The sequence below is a fragment of the Nilaparvata lugens genome, chromosome 1 (assembly GCF_014356525.2).
Source record: "Nilaparvata lugens isolate BPH chromosome 1, ASM1435652v1, whole genome shotgun sequence".
NCBI lineage: Eukaryota > Metazoa > Arthropoda > Insecta > Hemiptera > Delphacidae > Nilaparvata > Nilaparvata lugens.
The window spans coordinates 79,026,475-79,046,290 of NC_052504.1; the positions used below are offsets into that span (position 1 = coordinate 79,026,475).

Here is a 19,816-nt window from a genome sequence, read left to right on the forward strand (position 1 = left end):
GAGGAACGATATATTCAAACTCGCTATGTTGTGAGGAAGAAATAGAGTTTTTTCTATTCTTGATGGCACCCTGTATTTAGTCTATTGAAAATTGATAAACCATCTAGAAGCAAAAACATGAGCCAAAGAAGCACTGGATAATGTCCAAAGTCGTTTTACCAAGGAATTGTTGAATTGAGTATTACGGAGAAAGTTTTTTCAACTACTTGGAGTGGGTTGTCACTAGCTTGAAAAAAACTTTTATAGGATCAAATTCTTCGAATTGAATTAGTTGAAATGGTCAACTGGCTAGAACGACCACTTTTGAGGTTGGTTTGTTTTGTCGAAACATTGATTATCCAATCCATAGCTTTGTCTTTCAACTTGAAAAAGTTGTCATAAGTTTTTGTCAAATAGTCGACGTTTAAGAGGGCTGAGGCGAGAAACTTGAACTTTCATTATTTGAAGCCAAGTTTTAATCTCAAACAACAACCATCCAAAGACAGAAGTTGTACGGCAGACCGCTGTTTTCAGTTATTAAAAAAACTCGTTTATTCTGATTTCTATTCAGAAACTTGTACGGTTGACATTCGAGTTCTGAACTGGAAAACTTTGAGAAGAGAAGGATTGAGTATTGATTGCTGTTTCGCTATTGCTAGCCTTACTCTTCAGATGATAGAAGTCATCGTCGCATTTCGTACCTATACCTTTTCATCGTTAATCCACATTCACTGTCATTTCGACGTTGAAAAAGTACGTGAGATCTAGTTAAAACTCTTCGAGGCTACTGAAGTTTCTGGAAAGGATTCTATAATGCCGACTCTCCACGAGATATTGAATACTGAAATTCGATTTTTTCTCTTTATCACATCCCAGTTCAGAAAAACTCAAAATAACTTGAATTAGACCAGACCTTATTATAATATTATTGATGCTCCTCATGTTTATGACAAGGAAATTGAAAAAAGGCATGCTATTCAATAGAGTTAGATGTTGTGTATAATTTTCAGATTTATTATGAACAAAATTAAGATATTTTCATGCAATCAGTATTTTCGAAATATAGCTTGTGTCGTATTGGGTTATTTTTATCGTGGATATTATTGTATTAAGTTTCAGCTCTCTAAATGAAATCCGAGTTTCACCTCAGGAAATAATAGTAAAAAATATGATAAACACAATCGACTCTCTACTTGTAGAACTCATTGATTACAGTAGTAATCAAGTTCTGAATGAGCGAAGATTGAATCAATAGCATAATGATAAGTTATTGCAGTTCAAATGTTGGAGTTTTTCCTTGTTTATTATTCTTATTGGAAGAGTTGAAATTCAGAAAATATTTGAAGTGCTCCAGTTGTCTCGAAATTATAGAATGCATCACCGTATATGATCTACAGGAAACGTTGGGATGATATGAGTAGAATTCATTGTTTTGAACCAACTATTACGCATTTCTTTGCAAGTCCTTTCAAATCTAATTAGCACATCAGTCAAGATTTTTGACGACAATAATTAATTGCCTGGTGGAAGATTAAACTATCAATGTATATTTGTTAAAGAATGGAGCAATTCGACGAGTATGATGCCAACATGATTTTCATGCTACTATCCACTATCAAACTACATTTATTAACATATAAATACTATAAACATTAGTATTAACATAAATGTTGAACATATATCCACTATAAATATTGTTTTATGATTCGTAAACAAAATTAACCACATAAACTCTAAAACATTCATGAAATGAAAAGTTGGAATCCCTTTTGTGGTGCAAGATTGGCCTAAGAGGAAGTTGAACGTGCCTATCAGAGAAGAACATTTTTCCTATTAGTCTGGGAATTTTACGATTGAGAGGGTGGAAAGCAAGTTAGCTGAAGAGGGGAAGTGCAAATAGAGGGGGATGGTGCGTTGTACCCAATCGGCGAACTACATTCACTAGCGTATGTTACTCCCCTTCAATTCGGCCCAACATAAACAACTCTAACACGATGCTGTAAAAGTTCTCTAGAGTCGGCAAAGACAATAGGCATCTGCAAACATCTCTGAATATTGCATTTTCCCTGTGGTCGAAGGAAAATACTGTTACTGTGATAGATCAGCTCGAAGCTAGAATTATATTACAAGTAAGATAGTTAGATACTCTAGAAAGTAAACCACATTTTTACAGTTATTATTTTTTGAAAGAATTTTTCATGCCCCGTATCGATTTATTTATACAGAAAATTCTAGAGAAAGACTCTTTATGAGATGGAGTAACACAGTTTGAAATCCACTCGTACATCTTCAAACACTGAACTGATTTTGTGGATTCATGGTCTAGATTGTCTAGATCTAGAAGAACATCTAGAATTTAGAATGTATGAAGTTATGAGAAGCCTATACTACCCAATAATGAATTAAATTCAATTCAATTCCACACAATCACATATTTCAAAGAAATTTCACATTCAAGGTGATCAGGAATAAAGCTAACACCTCTTTTACATTTTAAAACGAGATTTATTGACTACAATGCTGACAAATATGATAAACGAACAAAAACTCTTCCTATCCGCTTGACTTTGGCGAGCTGAGCATTAATATCATGTACAAAAAATTATTGGTTTTTCTATTGATACTCGTGTTTCAATAGCACACTCTTTGTTAATTGGAAGGTACTAATTAATCTATCAGTAAGGGAATTTTGATTTTGAGGAAAACCTGAAAAGAATGACACCAATTATTATAGAATTTTAAAATGATTATCACGGTAGTACAATGGGATGTAGGACGGACAAAACCCTGTCTGAATCATTTTCACTGTATTTTTCATCTGAAATTTGTCCAAAAAAGTTGACTAATTGACGTTCTAGTCAGTTTTTCGTTGACAATAAATCTCTCACAGTCAGCAGCACCAGTTCATTGACATTTAAAAATTTTATATTTTCAATGTGAGGTATATTAATTATGATTGATTATCATTAATTAGGAATAGATAACTGGTTTTTATCAGCAATGGTGAATTATAACATTTCACAATTTCAGAATTTTTTCGACAAATCGTTAGCCTCTCAAACTCAGCCCCTCAAGTGGATAGGAAGATAGCGAGTGAGAAGTTATTCATTAATTCAAACACATTTATAATATGATTTTAATGCTGATTATTCTCACAGTCTCGATTAAATATTAAGAAACCAGAGCATTGATAAAATCCATGCCCTCACACACACGCATTGACGCATTCATGATTCATCATACGATAATAAATCACTTGAGCACATTTCCATCAGTGATCAGTATAATATAGTCTTTTCTGTGGACGGCTACTTAATTTGATTCCGTCTATTTAATCTAACTGATTAGTAATAAATTCAAGCAGATTGAATTCTCAAAAGGAAAACTTGATAATTCGGGGGACGTAAAAAATTGTATTACATAATGAATAAGTATTCTTTGGCTTTTATTAATTTAAAAAGCAGTTTATCATAATATTCAGTACTCATAAGAGGAAGTTACAACACTAGTAGCCATAGTATTTCTTGGTTTCAAGATAATATATTGGAAACTCCAGAAAACCTCGAAGGAGTGAGTAGTCAAGTTTCATTCATGCATTTCAAAATAAATTTATCCACTAAGGATTTCCTTGTGTAGAACTACTTGAAAATTTATCTCTCACATCATAATATACTTCTCATTCTACTGAATGAAGTGTAAGAATGATACGATTAAATGATTGCAACTTGATTTTAATTAATTATTTTCAGTATCTTAGGTTTTCATCTATATCTGCGTCTCAGTTCAGTATCAAAGCTCATGTATATCTTACATTGAATTGTTGGGAATCGAGAGCTCCGATGACTGTGAAACCTCAACTTAGCAGTAGGCCTGTATGTGTGCAGTGAAAAGCAGTGAGCCTACTTGAAGAAGTGAGAACCACACTCTGTTCGATCCAAAGGGAATAAAAGTGTAATCCAGAGAGTAATGCTGGAATGATCCAGCCAGATTCAAGAGGTATCTGGGGAAATCTTCAAGAAATGTTGGATGGGGTTGCTTGGTAACACCACTATATGAACCTTTCTTCATCATAGGGCTCAGAAAAGGAGCTCTTAATTGTTTTCGGGACATTCTATGATTTAATCCTTAAATCCATTCATCTATTCTTTTCTCATTCATTGTATGATTGAATTTCACATTGACAACAGCGCAATATCAATGATCGTGTATTCCATTTTGACTGATACCATTTATTATAGGAATTTTGTTAATCTCCTCAAATTTCCTCAATGATTTCACCCTTATGAAAAGTGAAAACAAAACCAAATCTTGGCTTGAGAGCTGAACCGAAAGCTAAGATATTTTTTATTAAAGCCGATTCTATGGAAACCTAGATACAGCTCCAAAGCAATGCTCTCAATATAAACGCAAAATAAGGAAGTTATCAGAGTTTCTTCCCTTATCAACAATCATCTCTAGATCTGTTGAGAAGACTGGAAAAAATATTTTTATTTCACGAAATCAATCTGCTTCATACAAAAACACAATTTGAAACATCTATTACACTCTCATCACTCATACTTTTCAAATATCGATACAATAAGTGAGTATAATCAATTTTATTCGATGGGGTTTTGCGATATTGAGACAAAACCGTCCATCCAATAATTATGATAATGATTACGGTAATAAAAGATGCACAATAATTGTTACTTTACATATATACTTTGATCATAATAATTATACCTAGTATCACAGTGAACAATATTAAGTCTACTCATACAGTAATTTGATATAATTATTTGGAGGATCGACCAATAAACACTTTTCAGATTTATGAATGCGCATGTACTAGTCCTGAAAGTGGAATGTTGGCCCATGTTGGCAGAATGAATAGTATCAAAATTTGGAGAGTTGACAGCAAAGTGAGGCATTCACGATAGTTGTTCATGTAACTTCCACCTGGAAAAATGATGCGATGAAGATTGTAAAATTCAATTTTGATCAATTCACAATCAAACAGTGTAGAACAGCCCAAAATAAATTCAAATTATTGTAAAACATTTGTTAGCAGTAACTTTGATTAAGTTCCGCTATGTTTCATGCAGATTCAACAAATAATACAGATTGAGTACACCCACACTCGGGCTGAAATAGTGTTTTTTCACAATTATAATGATTTTTTCATCAATTTATTTATAACTCTTCCTAGATGAAACACATGGAAAATAGAACAAAATTACATGCAATGTTCAAGTTATATTCAATGTTAGATGGCTATTCGACTCTCCAATGTTGAAATTATCATAAATTATATTTTATTTCAGTTTAGAGATATGCACTTATACTGTTGTATGAAGACAAATTACGCAAGTATATAGACTATTCAGCTCGGATGAAATTCAAATTTACTCCTAAAACTCAATTCCAAAGTCATTGGGGAAGTAAACAGTTCGTTACATAGTATTATTTATTATATTGTGGGCGATACAATTACATCATTTACATTGCATTTTTTTAGAAATTGATGACATTTCTCTGATAGAGTCTTGTCAATCCACTTGAATAATCGTGTTCAGTGAAGTTTCTGAATGGTAGATTCTAGATTGATTCGACTCCACTTCAAGAGAAGTAATTCAAAATTATCACTTCCAAAGAGTTCATTACATTCTGAACCAGTGATAATATCAATCGCGATTTTGAAGTGAAGATATCACTCACAGTTCTCCTATATGTATGATTGTGGGTGTTGTTTCCACTGCAAAGTCAATATTTACGCAATAATTTGAGAACGAAATTAATCTACATTGAGGAATTCGTAAGAAATATCCATGTGAGATATGCTTTAAACGTAAATAATAATAATATTCAATATAGTGAAGCGATCACAAAAATACAGCAAAGATCGGTTAACAGTAGTTGAGATAAGCGTTTGAAAATGTACAGCAGATATTTCAGTGAAGGCAGCTACTTGATACATGGTGATAAAGTGTCCTGTGAGAATTGCTTCAGGAAAAACTTGGCAAGAGAACAAGTAGTGAGAGTGAGATGGTTTGTGCGTGTGAGCGAGAGTGGGAGAAAGACATGAAAATCCCAGTAAGATAGTTGCTTGTTCCGGAATGATCCCAGTTCCTATAAAAACAAAACCTTCATCCAACAATTTACGTGGATGTTGTGATAATGACTCTTGATGTCTGGATCTCTTGAACAGCATAATTTTCAGCCGTAAAAAATTCATTCTAGTGGGAAGTCAAAGGGTAGGAAAAGAGAGTCAACAACTTTTCCAGTTGTAGTTGGGAAGATGCTTTAGAATTGTTGAAATATACAAAAAAATTATTAGATTTGTGGAAGCTCTGTCCACAATAATTCTTGAAAAACCGATTAAGATTTTCTCAGATTTCATAGATACAATGAAATTGATTTTGCATCCAATAAAATAAATTCAAATTATTAAAAAAAAATTATAATTGAAAACTGAATTTATAGCTTCAATCTATAAGTTCTAAATAGTGTGTTTGTCTTTCCGGTCTCAAAATTTCATAATTTTTTGAAAGTTTGGAAATTTCCAATTATTTGTAATTGATTTAATTCGATTTAAAAGTATGTTTGTGTGTTTTGAATTGTAAATTGAATGTTTAATTGAAGAAATTTGAAGTTACACATACCATAGCTACATTAGGACTGTTGTATAAATTAGAATTGGAACCGTTTTGGGCGTGAACCTGTGGTACTTTTCTGTAAGTTGCGTAATTCTGAATGATCGAATAAATATATAAATCTCATTTTGATTTAAATTTCCGATGAAATATCATGGTTCTTGAGGTTCCTTGTTGAAAATGGAATTTGTTATTGATAAATAGGATTGACACGTGGAATATAATAGCCAGCCAGATAAGCCATCAAACTATATTATATTGGTTGACTGAAAAAAAGCACTTCATAACTAGAGAATATCCAGGAAAAAATAAATTTTCCACCTCTGATCATCTTTCATCAATAATAATTGTAATTATGTTCAAATTGTGTATCAGTTGATAGTGGTAGTGTTATGGTGAGGAATTGAATGACTTTGGAATATAATAATTCGATCATCAAGTTGGAAAAACAAGTTCATCGCCAGAAATTGACCAATGACTGACTTGTTGACAAAATGGTAGATATTGAGGCAAAATTAATAAAAAGAAAAGAAGAAATAAAGACATAGTCCTTTGAATTTGTTGACAAAATGGAAGATATTGAGACAAAATGAATAAAAAGAAACGAAGAAATAAAGATATGGGAAAAATTAATGCTCAGATTGATTGTAAGTCTCGCACAATAATTGGTTAACTTGTACTCATTAGAAAGTGAATAGTCGTGCGGAAAGTTCACGAATAAAATTATTGTTTTGGTCCAAAATTATCCTTGTTTACAGTTAACAATGATTAACTGGTAGATATGAATGTTCTATCTCCTAGTTTATTCTGTTATTGTGAAAGGAAATAATCATCACGAAAAAATTGTAATTGTTGATAAATGGTCCATCATCCTTCTCTATTATTTTGAAACTAAAAAAAACACGGTAATTGTGGGCTGAATCCACAAAATAATTGTTGATAAATGGTCCATCCTTCACTACTATTTTGTATTGTAAAAGGAAGCAAGGATTTGTGAGCATTTATTTTGCCATAGAAAAACTTTCCAAAACACTGTTGTCTATTGGAATATAATGAGAGGAAATGAGTTTTTTATCAAATGTGACAAGCTGAGTTATTTATGACCTACCAGAGTTTCTCAAACTTTGCAGCGCGCTTTCCTGTGTACTTTTTTTCGACAGTAGCTTGCTGGTAAATTTATTTTCGAGTTCTGTGCCAGGGATTCCTCCCAACGAAACTCGGCAAAGAATCTCGACGGCTTGGTTCTCGTTCTGAAAGTCCTCGGCTCGCAGCTCGTAGTGCAGGGTTGACCAGGCTGACGTCAGCCATCTGCCATCCTCGTCGTTTTGGAAGTCCACATAAATGCTTCTTCTGTCCACCTGTAATATTGCGAATACAATGGAATACAAGAAGTACTCGAAACCAATATCGAATATCCATGCTGCTATTAGGCCTGAATATCATATAATTGATACAAAACTGCTACAATATAATCAAATATTACAACTACACATTACTAGTTTACAAAAATGACTTTATTACATAACTTCCATCCGTTTACAAAAAACTTGGAAGCTACACAATTCTCAATAACTCTCCCTAACTTTCAACTGAAAAATTAATAAAATCATCCACCCTCTTTTGTAATAGGGTGTTACAATGATGAGAAACCTCTTCTCCCTCAATAAAACCGTTTCAGTAGGCGTACTTAATTTAGGGATCTCTCCTTACAAATATATACGGTAGGTACTCATGAAAATCAACTTCTAAAAGGCATTGTTATCGAATAAAGAACTGACTTTGAAATCATTTTTTAGCCAAAATAGAATCATTATTCGTGACTGGATAAACATATGGAAAGAATGGGATGAGAATAATATTTGATAATTCACGTTTTAGAAGAAATGAGAGGAGATATTCAGATCTGGATCTACGATATTTATATTCAACTGGCGTTGAAGATTGGTGACGGTATTTGAGCTATTGGTCGATTTAAAAATATAGAATGGATCCTGATTCAATGCATTCCAAACAACCAAAATTGTGTGGATAAAAAGTAATTGATGTGAAGATCATATAGCTCTAGTCTGAGCATAAAATTGATCCTTGAGATAGAATAATCTTAACCAATATAACAGTCAATTCTTCAATTATATTATGTAGGTCAAATCAGGATACTTTTACATCTCTTTAAAGAATAGCTGGAATAACAAGTTAGAAGAATCAGGCAAGAGAATGTATAATGCATACTCTGAGAGACTGAAAATACATCACTCATTGGTCACAAAAACCGTTGTATCATTGGTTTTTTCAAATTTGGAGATGACCGAGTAGATAAAAATGTAATTCGAGTGATGATGTTCTGAGAAGTGTATGCTACATTCAGCTCAAATTTAGTGGTCAAGTTGGAATCTATAGATTTGCTCTTCTATGTTATCTGTGTCAAAACTCAACTCAATTTCCAATACTGTAAGAATTTCTTCTTGTTTTTTGTATCAATCTATCTTCATTATACATAACAGAATTCCCTATAGAAACACATCCTTTTTAACTGTTTTCTTGCATGAATTTGTTGGAACTTGTTAACAATATTCGGGACACTTTTATTGATTCCCAACATAACTGATAGATGGTAACTCACCATGTGATTGTTGATAAGCCATGTTATGCTTGGCTTCGGGTGGCAAGGTGCAACACTGCAGTTGCCAGATATCATTTGTCCCACCGTATAATGCTCTTGTATGTTTGCAATTTCTGGTCCCCATCTTGGAAAAGCTGTAGAAAGCAATATTATTCAAACGTGAACAAATGTTGGATCACAATTTATTTATCTTTTAACTCTTATTGATCAAAATTAATAGAATATTTTGTTGAAATTTTGAAGACAGAATCTATTCGTTTTATTAATGACTAATGCCCCGTTTCACCAACCTTGATCAAATATAGCCTAGCCATGGTCAATTAGACCATAGCAAAATTTGACCACTCGTTCAAACATACAACTGTTCCACCAACCTCGGGATTGATCAAAACTCCGTCGGTCAAATCTGAACATGGTCAACTCTTGTATCTGTACTTTTCTGAAGTTGGCCAACATGTTTGCTGGCTTGCTACTGGCTACATCTGATTTTGATGGCTGGGAATCACTGAGATATTTCAATTATTCAAATGCTAATGAATTAATAATTATTATTAAACGAAAATCCAAATTAAATGCTGTAATATGGTAAATATAGTAACATCCCATGATACTTAATACCAGTTTTGCTGCTCATATTCAGAGGGTAATTTTTCACTGAATGCCCTTTTTACTTTTATTTTTTATTTACCATCAGGCCGTCAAAAATTCAGATTACTGTACTTCTTCTGTAATATACTTTACTGATTTTCCTTCATATTAATTATTTCGGGGCGGGCCCTCTGGGCCCCCTTCTTATATACGCCTCTGGCACAGACCTTTTGTATAGTCACACACCTATAATAATTTATAATGATATTTCAAATATGAATTGAATACTATCTTACAAAGAAATTTACAAATCACAATCAATTTTGAATTTTTTTATGAACAAAAAACATTCCAATTCTAATGAGATACATTGAATCAGCAAGGTTGATCCAAGGATTGAATAATATAGGCCTATTGTGTAATAAGAGAGTGAAGCAAATCTTTTTCAAAATCTTTCTTAATTTTCTATACTATAATAATTTACTAATTAAAAGATTCCGAGAACGAACCTACTAAATAGCTTACTACAACTAAATTCAATCGCACTAAAAAACTTTCAAATTTTTCATTACGTCAAAAACATAACCCACAAACAGCAAGGAAATTGATCGAACCAGTCTTTTGACTGTGTTCAAATAATTTGATCGCCCGTTCGGCGGCAGTCAAACTTAACCATTGGTTTGACCGTGGTTGAACGTAACTGATGTTGGTGAACGGATTATTGCTGATTTGATCATCGGATGGATTTTAACCATGTTCAAATGCCTTGACCAAGGTTGGTGAAACGGGGCATAAGTGTGAGAGTTTTTTCAAGCGTCCACATCATCTCATTCTCAGCTTTCAACAAGGAAATTAGAATTTTACTATTTATGAAGTAATTGAGGATCTCATGAGAATTAAAAAGTTCGTTCTTTTAGTTGTGAATTATTCCTAAAGTTACATGTTGGTTGTTTTCTTTCCAAAATTTCAAAGTTTTGATGAATTTGTCAGTAGATAAATGAGAAAAAGTGGACCTACAACAAATAACTCAATTGTATTTTTTTGATTCAATAGTCACCTTCCATCCATTCATTTTGAGAACATGGAGAATCAATTCATCCTGAATATTTGTCAACGACTTTTTCGCTATCACATAAACTGGAAGAGTCTCAAGAAACAGTTGAAGAGATTCCATTGAGAGAATCATTTCATAGTTGCATTTTTATTGAATTCCATTGTTCGAGAGAGAAATGAATTGATTGAAACTTCTGCTCGATATTGTTCCAGTACTGCTAAAAGTTGCTCAACTTCAAATATGAATTAAAAATTGTATTGATATTTCAACATCGATACCCACAATACTCCATATTTATGCATCTTTTCCACGAAGTGTAATGCTATTCAAAAAATAAATAATCGGGAGGTTTTCAGGGAAAACATGATTCTCTGAGAAACCTTTTTGTGTTGCAAATAATTTTCCATTGAATACTCGGCTCTACTTCGAGCACCGCTGGAAAAACTCCGAACATAGTCTCGGGGAAAAAATTCCAAAATAAAGAGAACTGCATCGTTTGAATGAGAGATCGGAAACTCAACGGGCACTTGAACAATATCTCACTAATTCTAAAAAGTTGTTGCATGCTACAAAGGGACTCGAGTACGACGGGTCTTTCACTGAACAACTAGGTTTCCGCCTAGCTGGAATGTTTCTTATACTCCTGCAACAAGCATGAGACACACGAGAACTTCTCTAACAAGCTAGGTTGTTTAAAGTACATCGGTCGAATGAGTCGACTGATCAAAAGTTTTAATTTAGCAAGCGCTCGTGTGGTAGGAAATAGGAATGCTGCGACATTGTTAATTTGTCAGTTCAACCACGATTTGTGGGTTGAGAGAATCAGGATGTCAATCGAGAATTGGGATTTTCACGGAGGAAGAGGAGAATGTTCTAGATGGATGCGTCGGGGCGTTTTTATAGGCGGTTGACACAGCCGTAATATGGATATGATTTATATTGGCGTGTTGGACCGATTCAGTGGCTGCTTTGGCAATTTGAAAGCGGCAGATAGAAGCAGGCAGTACATATTGAACGATGGCAACTTTGGCTTTTCCGAGGTGAGCCTTTCAGCTCGGTTGTAAAATGAATGAAGCGAAAAACTTTCACCTCAATACTCCCATACTCCTTGCCACCCCTTCAACGCCACATCCCCAATTCGCACGTCTATTTACAACTTTTTTAGGCTTTATAACGCTACATTCTGGCTTTACTAAGATGGGAAAATATCTTTCGAGAAAGTTTTTACAGCTTTCTACCGCTGGAAAAAACAAAGAGTATCTTAGTAACCATGGTAGCATCCAATACTGAAGCTGTGATAATTCTTTTTTATTAATAACATCCGGAACTGGATAGCCTATTAGGAAGAAAGTATTTTATACATGATCGAGGCTCAATAAGAAAAGTTTAAGTGTGAATCATCATTTAAATATGATTCCAATTGGAAGAAAGATCATTTTTCCTTGAATTATTTCATTATAAAGCTTTTAATCGAAATCTCTCGGCTGGAGGAAAATATTCGGGGGGAAAATTTGTATTTAAAAATCAGGCAATAATGAATCGGAAAAAGGATACATAACAGCTTTCACTTGGAGTTGGTTCTTTCAATTATTTTATTTCTCCTATCCACTTGTAAACTTGCAGATTTTTCGAATCTGACATAAAAGTTTTAGTCGATTAATTAAATTTACAATCAGCTTCAATTAATTCGTTTTCACAGATAGAAATCAATTTGGATTTCAGCTTGATAATCGTTTGATACATTGATCCATGCTAATCGATGATCCCGAAAATAATGTGATCCTATAACTCACTGATCCATACGGTGAGATTTTCACCTACATTTTTGGAATGTTGAATGCATTGGAAAGTGTACAGTTCCGTGCTTAACCATTTTCAAGAGTTCAATAAATTCGTATTAAACTTGTACCGGGCATGTATTTTCCCAAAAGTTCGATAAATTCGTATAATAGAATAATAAACCTTACATTGTTTACACTTATTTTGCTGAAGTGATACACTATTGCAAAACAACATCCTATATAACAACATCCTAATTTATAACTTACTGTAGAAGACAAATTCTCAAATTAACTTACAGACAACGGTGAGATTTTTGCTTTCATAAGCGATTTTGAAATCAGGAAGATCAGTTGATACTTCGCACCGGTAGATGCCAGAGCTATTGTAAGTTAGGCGATTCAAGATCACCCGATTTTTGTCTGACCTCAAATTCTAAAAGAGAAAATTTCCATTATTCTTCTAAAAATATGAAACACTCTGAGAAATAAGGAATAGATAACATTCCACAAAACAACTTTTCCTTATTTCACAGAAATCAGTCAGTCTATAAAACTGAGACTATTTATCTATATCAACATAATCATCGATCCTCATAGAATTTTAACAATCTCATAAATAAGATTATTATTAATAGATGTGACTCATACGTTTCATATCTTGTATTATCAAAATCAAAATAATTTTAAATATTACACAGATGCAACGTAGAAAATTAAAAAAAAAACAACAAAACAATTTTGATGATCTCACTTTATGTTGAGAGGCATATTTCAATTATATTTAAACTCTGTCATTTTACAATAATTATTCTAATATCATATTATGATATCAATATTGGTTCTACATACATCTTTTCATAACCATGAAAAATGTTTTATACACTTACTAGCAGGGCATCCGTGCTTCGCTACGGGAATTAAAAGATAAAATTATTTTTGTGAAACATTTATAATCTAAATCCTACCAAAATTGTTTTAATCGTTTTTGAGATTACGCCACAACTTGACATGAAAATAATTGAGTCCAATCATTCGAATAATTAATTAATGTGTTGGAAGTGCTCTGTAGAAGAGTAGTCTAATTGCAGCGAATTTTGTAGAATATTGGGCGGGGCTTAAGAGCCGACCTCGACTTTATTCATTGATAATTAACATTTCCCGTTGACAGTTATCAAATTAGCAGTGATCATGTTATTTCTGTTTTTCCTTCAAATTTCACTCATTTTTGAAAAATCATAACTCAGTACTCATTGAAGATAGAGAGTTCCGAATGATCTCATTTTATTCAGAATTTTATAATCTGAAAAAAGGCATGAGCAAATTTTTCTGTCCTATTACAAGATTTGGCAGAAATAGCTGAAAACTGGAAAATGAGCCGAAAATACGAGGTTTTTGGGCCACCCTGTATCTAGCAGAAGGAAATTTTGCATGAAGAAATTGGTTTTCGACTTCTCTTATGTACCCAAATGATATATTAAAAAATCAGAACTACAATATAAATTGCAAGCACACCCCCTTTTTTAAGTCTATATTGACTGGACTATACTTGACTGGAATTTATGTGCTCTCTAATGCCCTGATAACGATAGGCAATTGAAAAATTCCTCCCACACAATTTGATAGACACTATTTTAGTACCGAAATAGGAAATCTTCCAAGCACTCTATATAGGCAGATCGAATTGTAGTGGTACTTTCCCCATTAGAAAGCCAAAGTGAGACAATGCGATTCAAAGTGGTACAAGCTAAATGGATCTGTGAAGGTCTCCTTCAAGTGTGCCACTAGAAGGGGTGTGCAGATTGCCTTCAAATGCCCGGTCCAGTCAATTATTCGAAATGGTGATGGCTTGTAGAGGCCGTTACAAGGACCACTTCTCCCCATTCACCTGGGACTTCTACATGCGATGGCATCTCGCTCTTCAAGCCACACGTTACTGGTGCAGATGTCCCTCGATTGGATAGGGCAATCGACCTGTCTTTCTTTGTTACCAGATAATTGGGGAGACCAGAGCGAATCACGACAAACACAAGTTAGCAAAGGGTTTTAGGCGGAAATCGGAATTCACATTGAGTAAGTATCGTCTTTTCTAAGCTAAAACAAACAAAAGTTTAGAAAGTTAGGGCAAAGTGTCCACATGATCCACAATATTAGTACGGACTACTATAGACATAGAATCTGCGTTCTATACGCAGAAAACATTGTTGTGAATATTGTCTTCTTCTAAAATGTGATTGAATAAGTGTGAAATGGTCATGTTCTTTCTAGTTTTCAAAATACATTTGGACTCACTTCAAAATAACTTATCCTGATTTCAATCATATCAACCTTTTGAATTTCAATTTTACAAAATAATATTTTGTCCGGTACATAGTTATGTGCCAAAAATATAATAAAATATCAAATTATTATTTATTATTTTTAATTTTTATCAATATAAAATATCAAAAATATCATGTACAGCTGTTCCACGTGAATTTTTTTTTTATCAGTTTGTATATGGAAGACTTGGAGGCCTCGTGAATAGTTTTGATACCAGGGCCATTGGAAGAGAGCGAGGTAAAAGTGGTGTAAAAGAGTAGGTGAAAGTGGAACAAACGTTTGGTGACCGGAACTCTGGGACTAGGTATTTTTATACCAACTAGGAAAAAGAGGAATTTTGCCACCAAGTCTAGGGTCTCAACCTGCGATATATAGTTCCAGTTCTAGCACCTAGAAACAATAGTTCCTAGCACCTCTTGCACAAAATAACATTCTTTTACACTGTGCAGAAATAAGCATAGAAAGGCGTAATGATGAGACGTAAACTGCCGAGTTTCTTATCCCCACACAAAAATTCAGTGATTGGTCGCAAGTAGGGGAAGACCAGAAAGCACAATAATTATCTACGAGGCCTCAACAACATTCTCATATGGCTAAAGCTGGGAATGTTCAATGTTTACTCTTTGCCTATATAAGCTGTGAACAAGGTGGTTGACAAATGTACTGTCTAAACACTTGTACACTATTTGAATTCATTTTAATTTCTGATTCAATAGTTTTGATATTGTATTTCCAATACTATCAAATATTATTTGAAGCTATCTACAATAGTGAACCCACTTCTCTCTATAATAGTATAAGTTATCTATGTAAATTGAAATTTAATTTTATTGTGAAATATATAGAATAATAGCATAATGGTGATTTTGGACAAGGAAAGTAAGTAAGTATGTATGTGATCTCTTGAGTCAGCTACACACACATCGATTCTCGTTCTTACGATTTTTTGTCTTCCTTATGAATACTATCAGATTAAACGGAACTTGACAAACATCATCTGTTTTACCTAATAGAATTTATAAGGACGGCAAAAAATCGTACGAACAAAAATCGATGTGTGTGTAGCTGGCCTTACTCACAAAAATACCGACAGGCCCATATGGGTTAGGTTCCAATTATTTTGTGTAATAGTTTGAGCATTATAATCTACTTAAAACTATTGATGTTTTTGAATCTGTAATTTTTTTAAAGAATAAATTCAATTCAATTTTATTCTAGATACGATATCTATCTTATTTTCATAACTACTATTAGAATAACCAATAAATGATAGGAATACAGAGAGAACTTAGTAATAGTCATTAGAATACTCACATCCAAGCTGATTCCAGTGAGAGGAAAGCTCTGGGTGACAGCGCTGGGACTGGCGCTCGGACTGTACCTGAAGAACTCGTGCTCGTCTTTGTACCACTTGACTGAGTTCAGAGCAGCTTTGTCCACGTCGAACTCACAGACGAGTGTGGCCGAGCTGCCCATGTCCGCGTGGTTCGGCACGTCGAAGTTCGTCAGCTTCAAGCACACCACTCCTGCACAAAAATCAACAAAAACTGTAAACTTCAAGTGGACACGATGTTTCATTAGAGTACTCAGTACGAATCTGGAGAAAAGCCTTCATTATGAAATAAAACCTAATGATGTTGTATATATTTAACAGTAACTACCAATGTATATTTCATGTAAGTATTCTCACATATTCTTTTGTATTGTATAATAAACTAGCAGGGCACCCGTGCTTCGCTACGGGAATTAAAATATAAAATTATTTTTGTGAAACATTTATAATCAAAATCCTACCAAAATTGTTATAATCGTTTTTAAGATTAGGCCACAACTTGGCATGGAAATTATTGAGTCAAATCATTCAAATAATTAATTGATGTGTTGGAAGTGCTCTGTAGGAAGAGTAGTCTAATTGCAGCGAATTTTGTAGGATATGGGGCAGGGCTTAAGTGTCGCCCTCGACTTTATTCATTGACAATTAATATTTCCCGTTGACAGTTATCAAATTAGCAGTGATCATGTTATTTTTGCTTTGGCGATTGAAGATTAAATTCCAAATTAGGTTGATTCAGAATTTGATGACTCTCTTGTCATCCATATACATGGATCTCTTGCCTATTCTGGAATTTTTGGCATATTTTGCCGCTTACTTCTCGTTTCACTTATCCAAAAGTGTAAAAGCAGCCAATCCACTGATTCTTTCTTCGATGGAAGTCCATTCATAAAAAAGAGTCCATTCATAATAGTATAACATTTATTGTGGCTGATTTCACATGTCCTAAGCTCTACAATCATAAATATTAAAGTGGGATCATTTTAATGTGAATTTGCATAAATCTGAATAGAGTTTATTCAATTGCTTTGATTATTGACTACCATTATATGATTTTTTTCTTTGATCTTAGCTTAAAACCAAAAGCTTGGGGATAAAGATTTGGATGTAAACTAACATCTAACTCAATTTAATTTCTATCTAAATTGACAACTTTAGAATTCACTTGTGATCTATCATTATCGATAGGTTTGTCTTGTGTCATAATAACATCATGAAAGGAAATAGGAGCAGCTGATGAAACATTATGTTTTTTTTTATTTAGTTTTTAGCTGATTTTAAAACATGAAAATATCAGGCCCAGTAACACAAAAGCATGTTCAATTTCAATCAGGATTAAATTTCATGAGAATTAATTAGAGCAGGTTTTTTTTAATAGAAGGCTTCTCTGATTGGTTCTCGTGGTATTTAGTCCAGATTATGAATTAACAGACAGTGCAACTGTCTCTCTCAAGGCCATGGCTGCGTACAAACATGGAGCAACAGAGGAACCAATACAACAGAAGCTGAAGAAATTAGTCGCATTTCTATCACCTCACAATAAACATCAATTCAACTACCATATGTTTGGAGAGATCGATTTTAAATTTCTTTTGCTGTCATCCGGTCACTTTCTGAACCTATTCTTCCAGATGTTCCATGAATACTGCAATGTTTTAAAATAAGGTCGCCAAATTTGGTAACTCAACTACAGCTATTTTAATGTTTTTTATTTGCTCACACTTTCTTATGTTTTCAACAGACTATGGAAAACTTTTTTCTGATCAGCTGCTACTTGAGGGACCAATAATCCTTTCTCTTGGTAGTTCAACTAATTTTCCCAGAGTTGAGATCTAAAATAATGTTTTTCGTCGCAAGCACAATATATTCCTGATTTAATCAAAATCGTTAGAGCCGTTTTCGAGATCCATCCGACATAGATACATATATCCACAAACACACATATTCAAACAAATTGCTTTCTTAGTATAATTATTGACTTCAATAATTATAATTTCATTCAGTGAGAGCTTATTTCACATAATAATAACAGCTGGCTTCAAAAGCAGAAATGTCAAACATGATTGAAATTGAAACAGTAGCGATTATCAACATTATTTTCTTCATCTGATCTAAAGTAACCAGATTATAGTAAGATTCACATCAATGTGTCAGCATTGTTTTAAAGGGGAGCATTGATGCTATTAACGAGGAATACTGACAGTCAACGAACTGTTAACTTATACATATTCACCAATATTTTTATCAAAAGCTACTTTATATTTTCTTTGGTAAAACAATCAATGTTTGAGAATGATTGATTCATGGGAAAAGCGCCTTACTTCTATGCTGGATATTTCCACATTAGGAAAAGCAACTATAGCTATTTGGCCGTTTTTAATAGATAACCCCTTTCTTTCGCCCAAGTTAAATTTTGGCCGAATTTCCTCATTCTTTACAAACAGATTCCACAACGGACACTTCTGAAGCTTTTAAAATGCCCCTTTAAGCAGTTTTCGGGATCTGTCGGATATAGAAACAAAATTAGTCTTGATAGAATATGATCAATATTGATAGAAGCAACTCCCGTCATAAAAGTTTGTTTTATGAAAAATAAAAATTATGTATCAATGTATACTCCCAGGAATAGCTCTGATTGAAGCAGCAGTGCCCAATCAATTTGTTCTCGATAAATGCATTTTAATTAATTCTCCAACTTGGTGCCAACCTAATGAAATAATCTCAACCTAATGCCAACCTGACAAAATTATTAATTGGTCGCCAGTTATCAACTGTTTCGAATAGGTACTCTCTCTAGATTATAGTTCTATAGTAACATATGATATGGACATTTCAATTATAATTAAGAGATTGATTGATTGATTGATTGATTGATTGAGTACTTTATTTATGTAGATTACAATATATACTGGCTTATACACTTATATAAAATAGCTTACAATACAGCAAAATTATAGATGAATTACATAATATAGACTAAGAAAATAATTATTGAACTGTATATGATATGAAAAAGCAGTTTGTAATATAATAACTATAGATAATAATCATATTGTTATGCATCTACATAAATTGGCGGAGCTTTGGACATATCAATGTCCATTCTTCGGAAAGAATATTAAAAATATCCTCCCCACTAAGAGATTGGGAGAAGAAGAATATACATGCTAAAAGACGAACTTTTAAACCTCAAAAACCACCCTTAGAGTTGAAATATCGCAAAAAGATTTCTTAGTGAGCACCTAGGACGTATGAGGAAGCTATATTCTAAGTTTCATTTATTTATTCAATCATTCAGAATTACACAACTTACAGAAAAGTACCACAAGCTTATAAGCCCAAAACGGTTCCAATTCTAATTTATACAACAGTCCAAATAATGTAGCTAGGTTATGTGTCACTTAGCATTCATCAATTAAACACTCAATTTATAATTCAAAACACAAAAAAACCATTTTCAAATTAGAAAAAAAATACTTCTAAATAAAATTAAATCAATCACAATTA

General features: G+C 33.3%; 1 protein-coding gene across 2 annotated transcripts in view; it reads right to left on the reverse strand.

Annotated features, from left to right (window-relative positions):
- Nucleotides 1–2,463: 2,463 nt before the first annotated feature.
- LOC111059129 overlaps nt 2,464–19,816 on the reverse strand; it is a 35,904-nt gene continuing 18,551 nt past the window's right edge. For both annotated transcript variants that reach the window (XM_039444318.1, XM_039444326.1), the window contains exons 2-6: nt 16,291–16,502; nt 12,955–13,090; nt 9,235–9,368; nt 7,723–7,972; nt 2,464–4,920 (exon numbers count right to left, since the gene is read on the reverse strand). In XM_039444318.1, the coding sequence (XP_039300252.1) occupies nt 4,793–4,920; nt 7,723–7,972; nt 9,235–9,368; nt 12,955–13,090; nt 16,291–16,502 (860 nt within the window). In that variant the 3' untranslated portion in view covers nt 2,464–4,792. The remainder of the gene's footprint in view (nt 4,921–7,722; nt 7,973–9,234; nt 9,369–12,954; nt 13,091–16,290; nt 16,503–19,816) is intronic.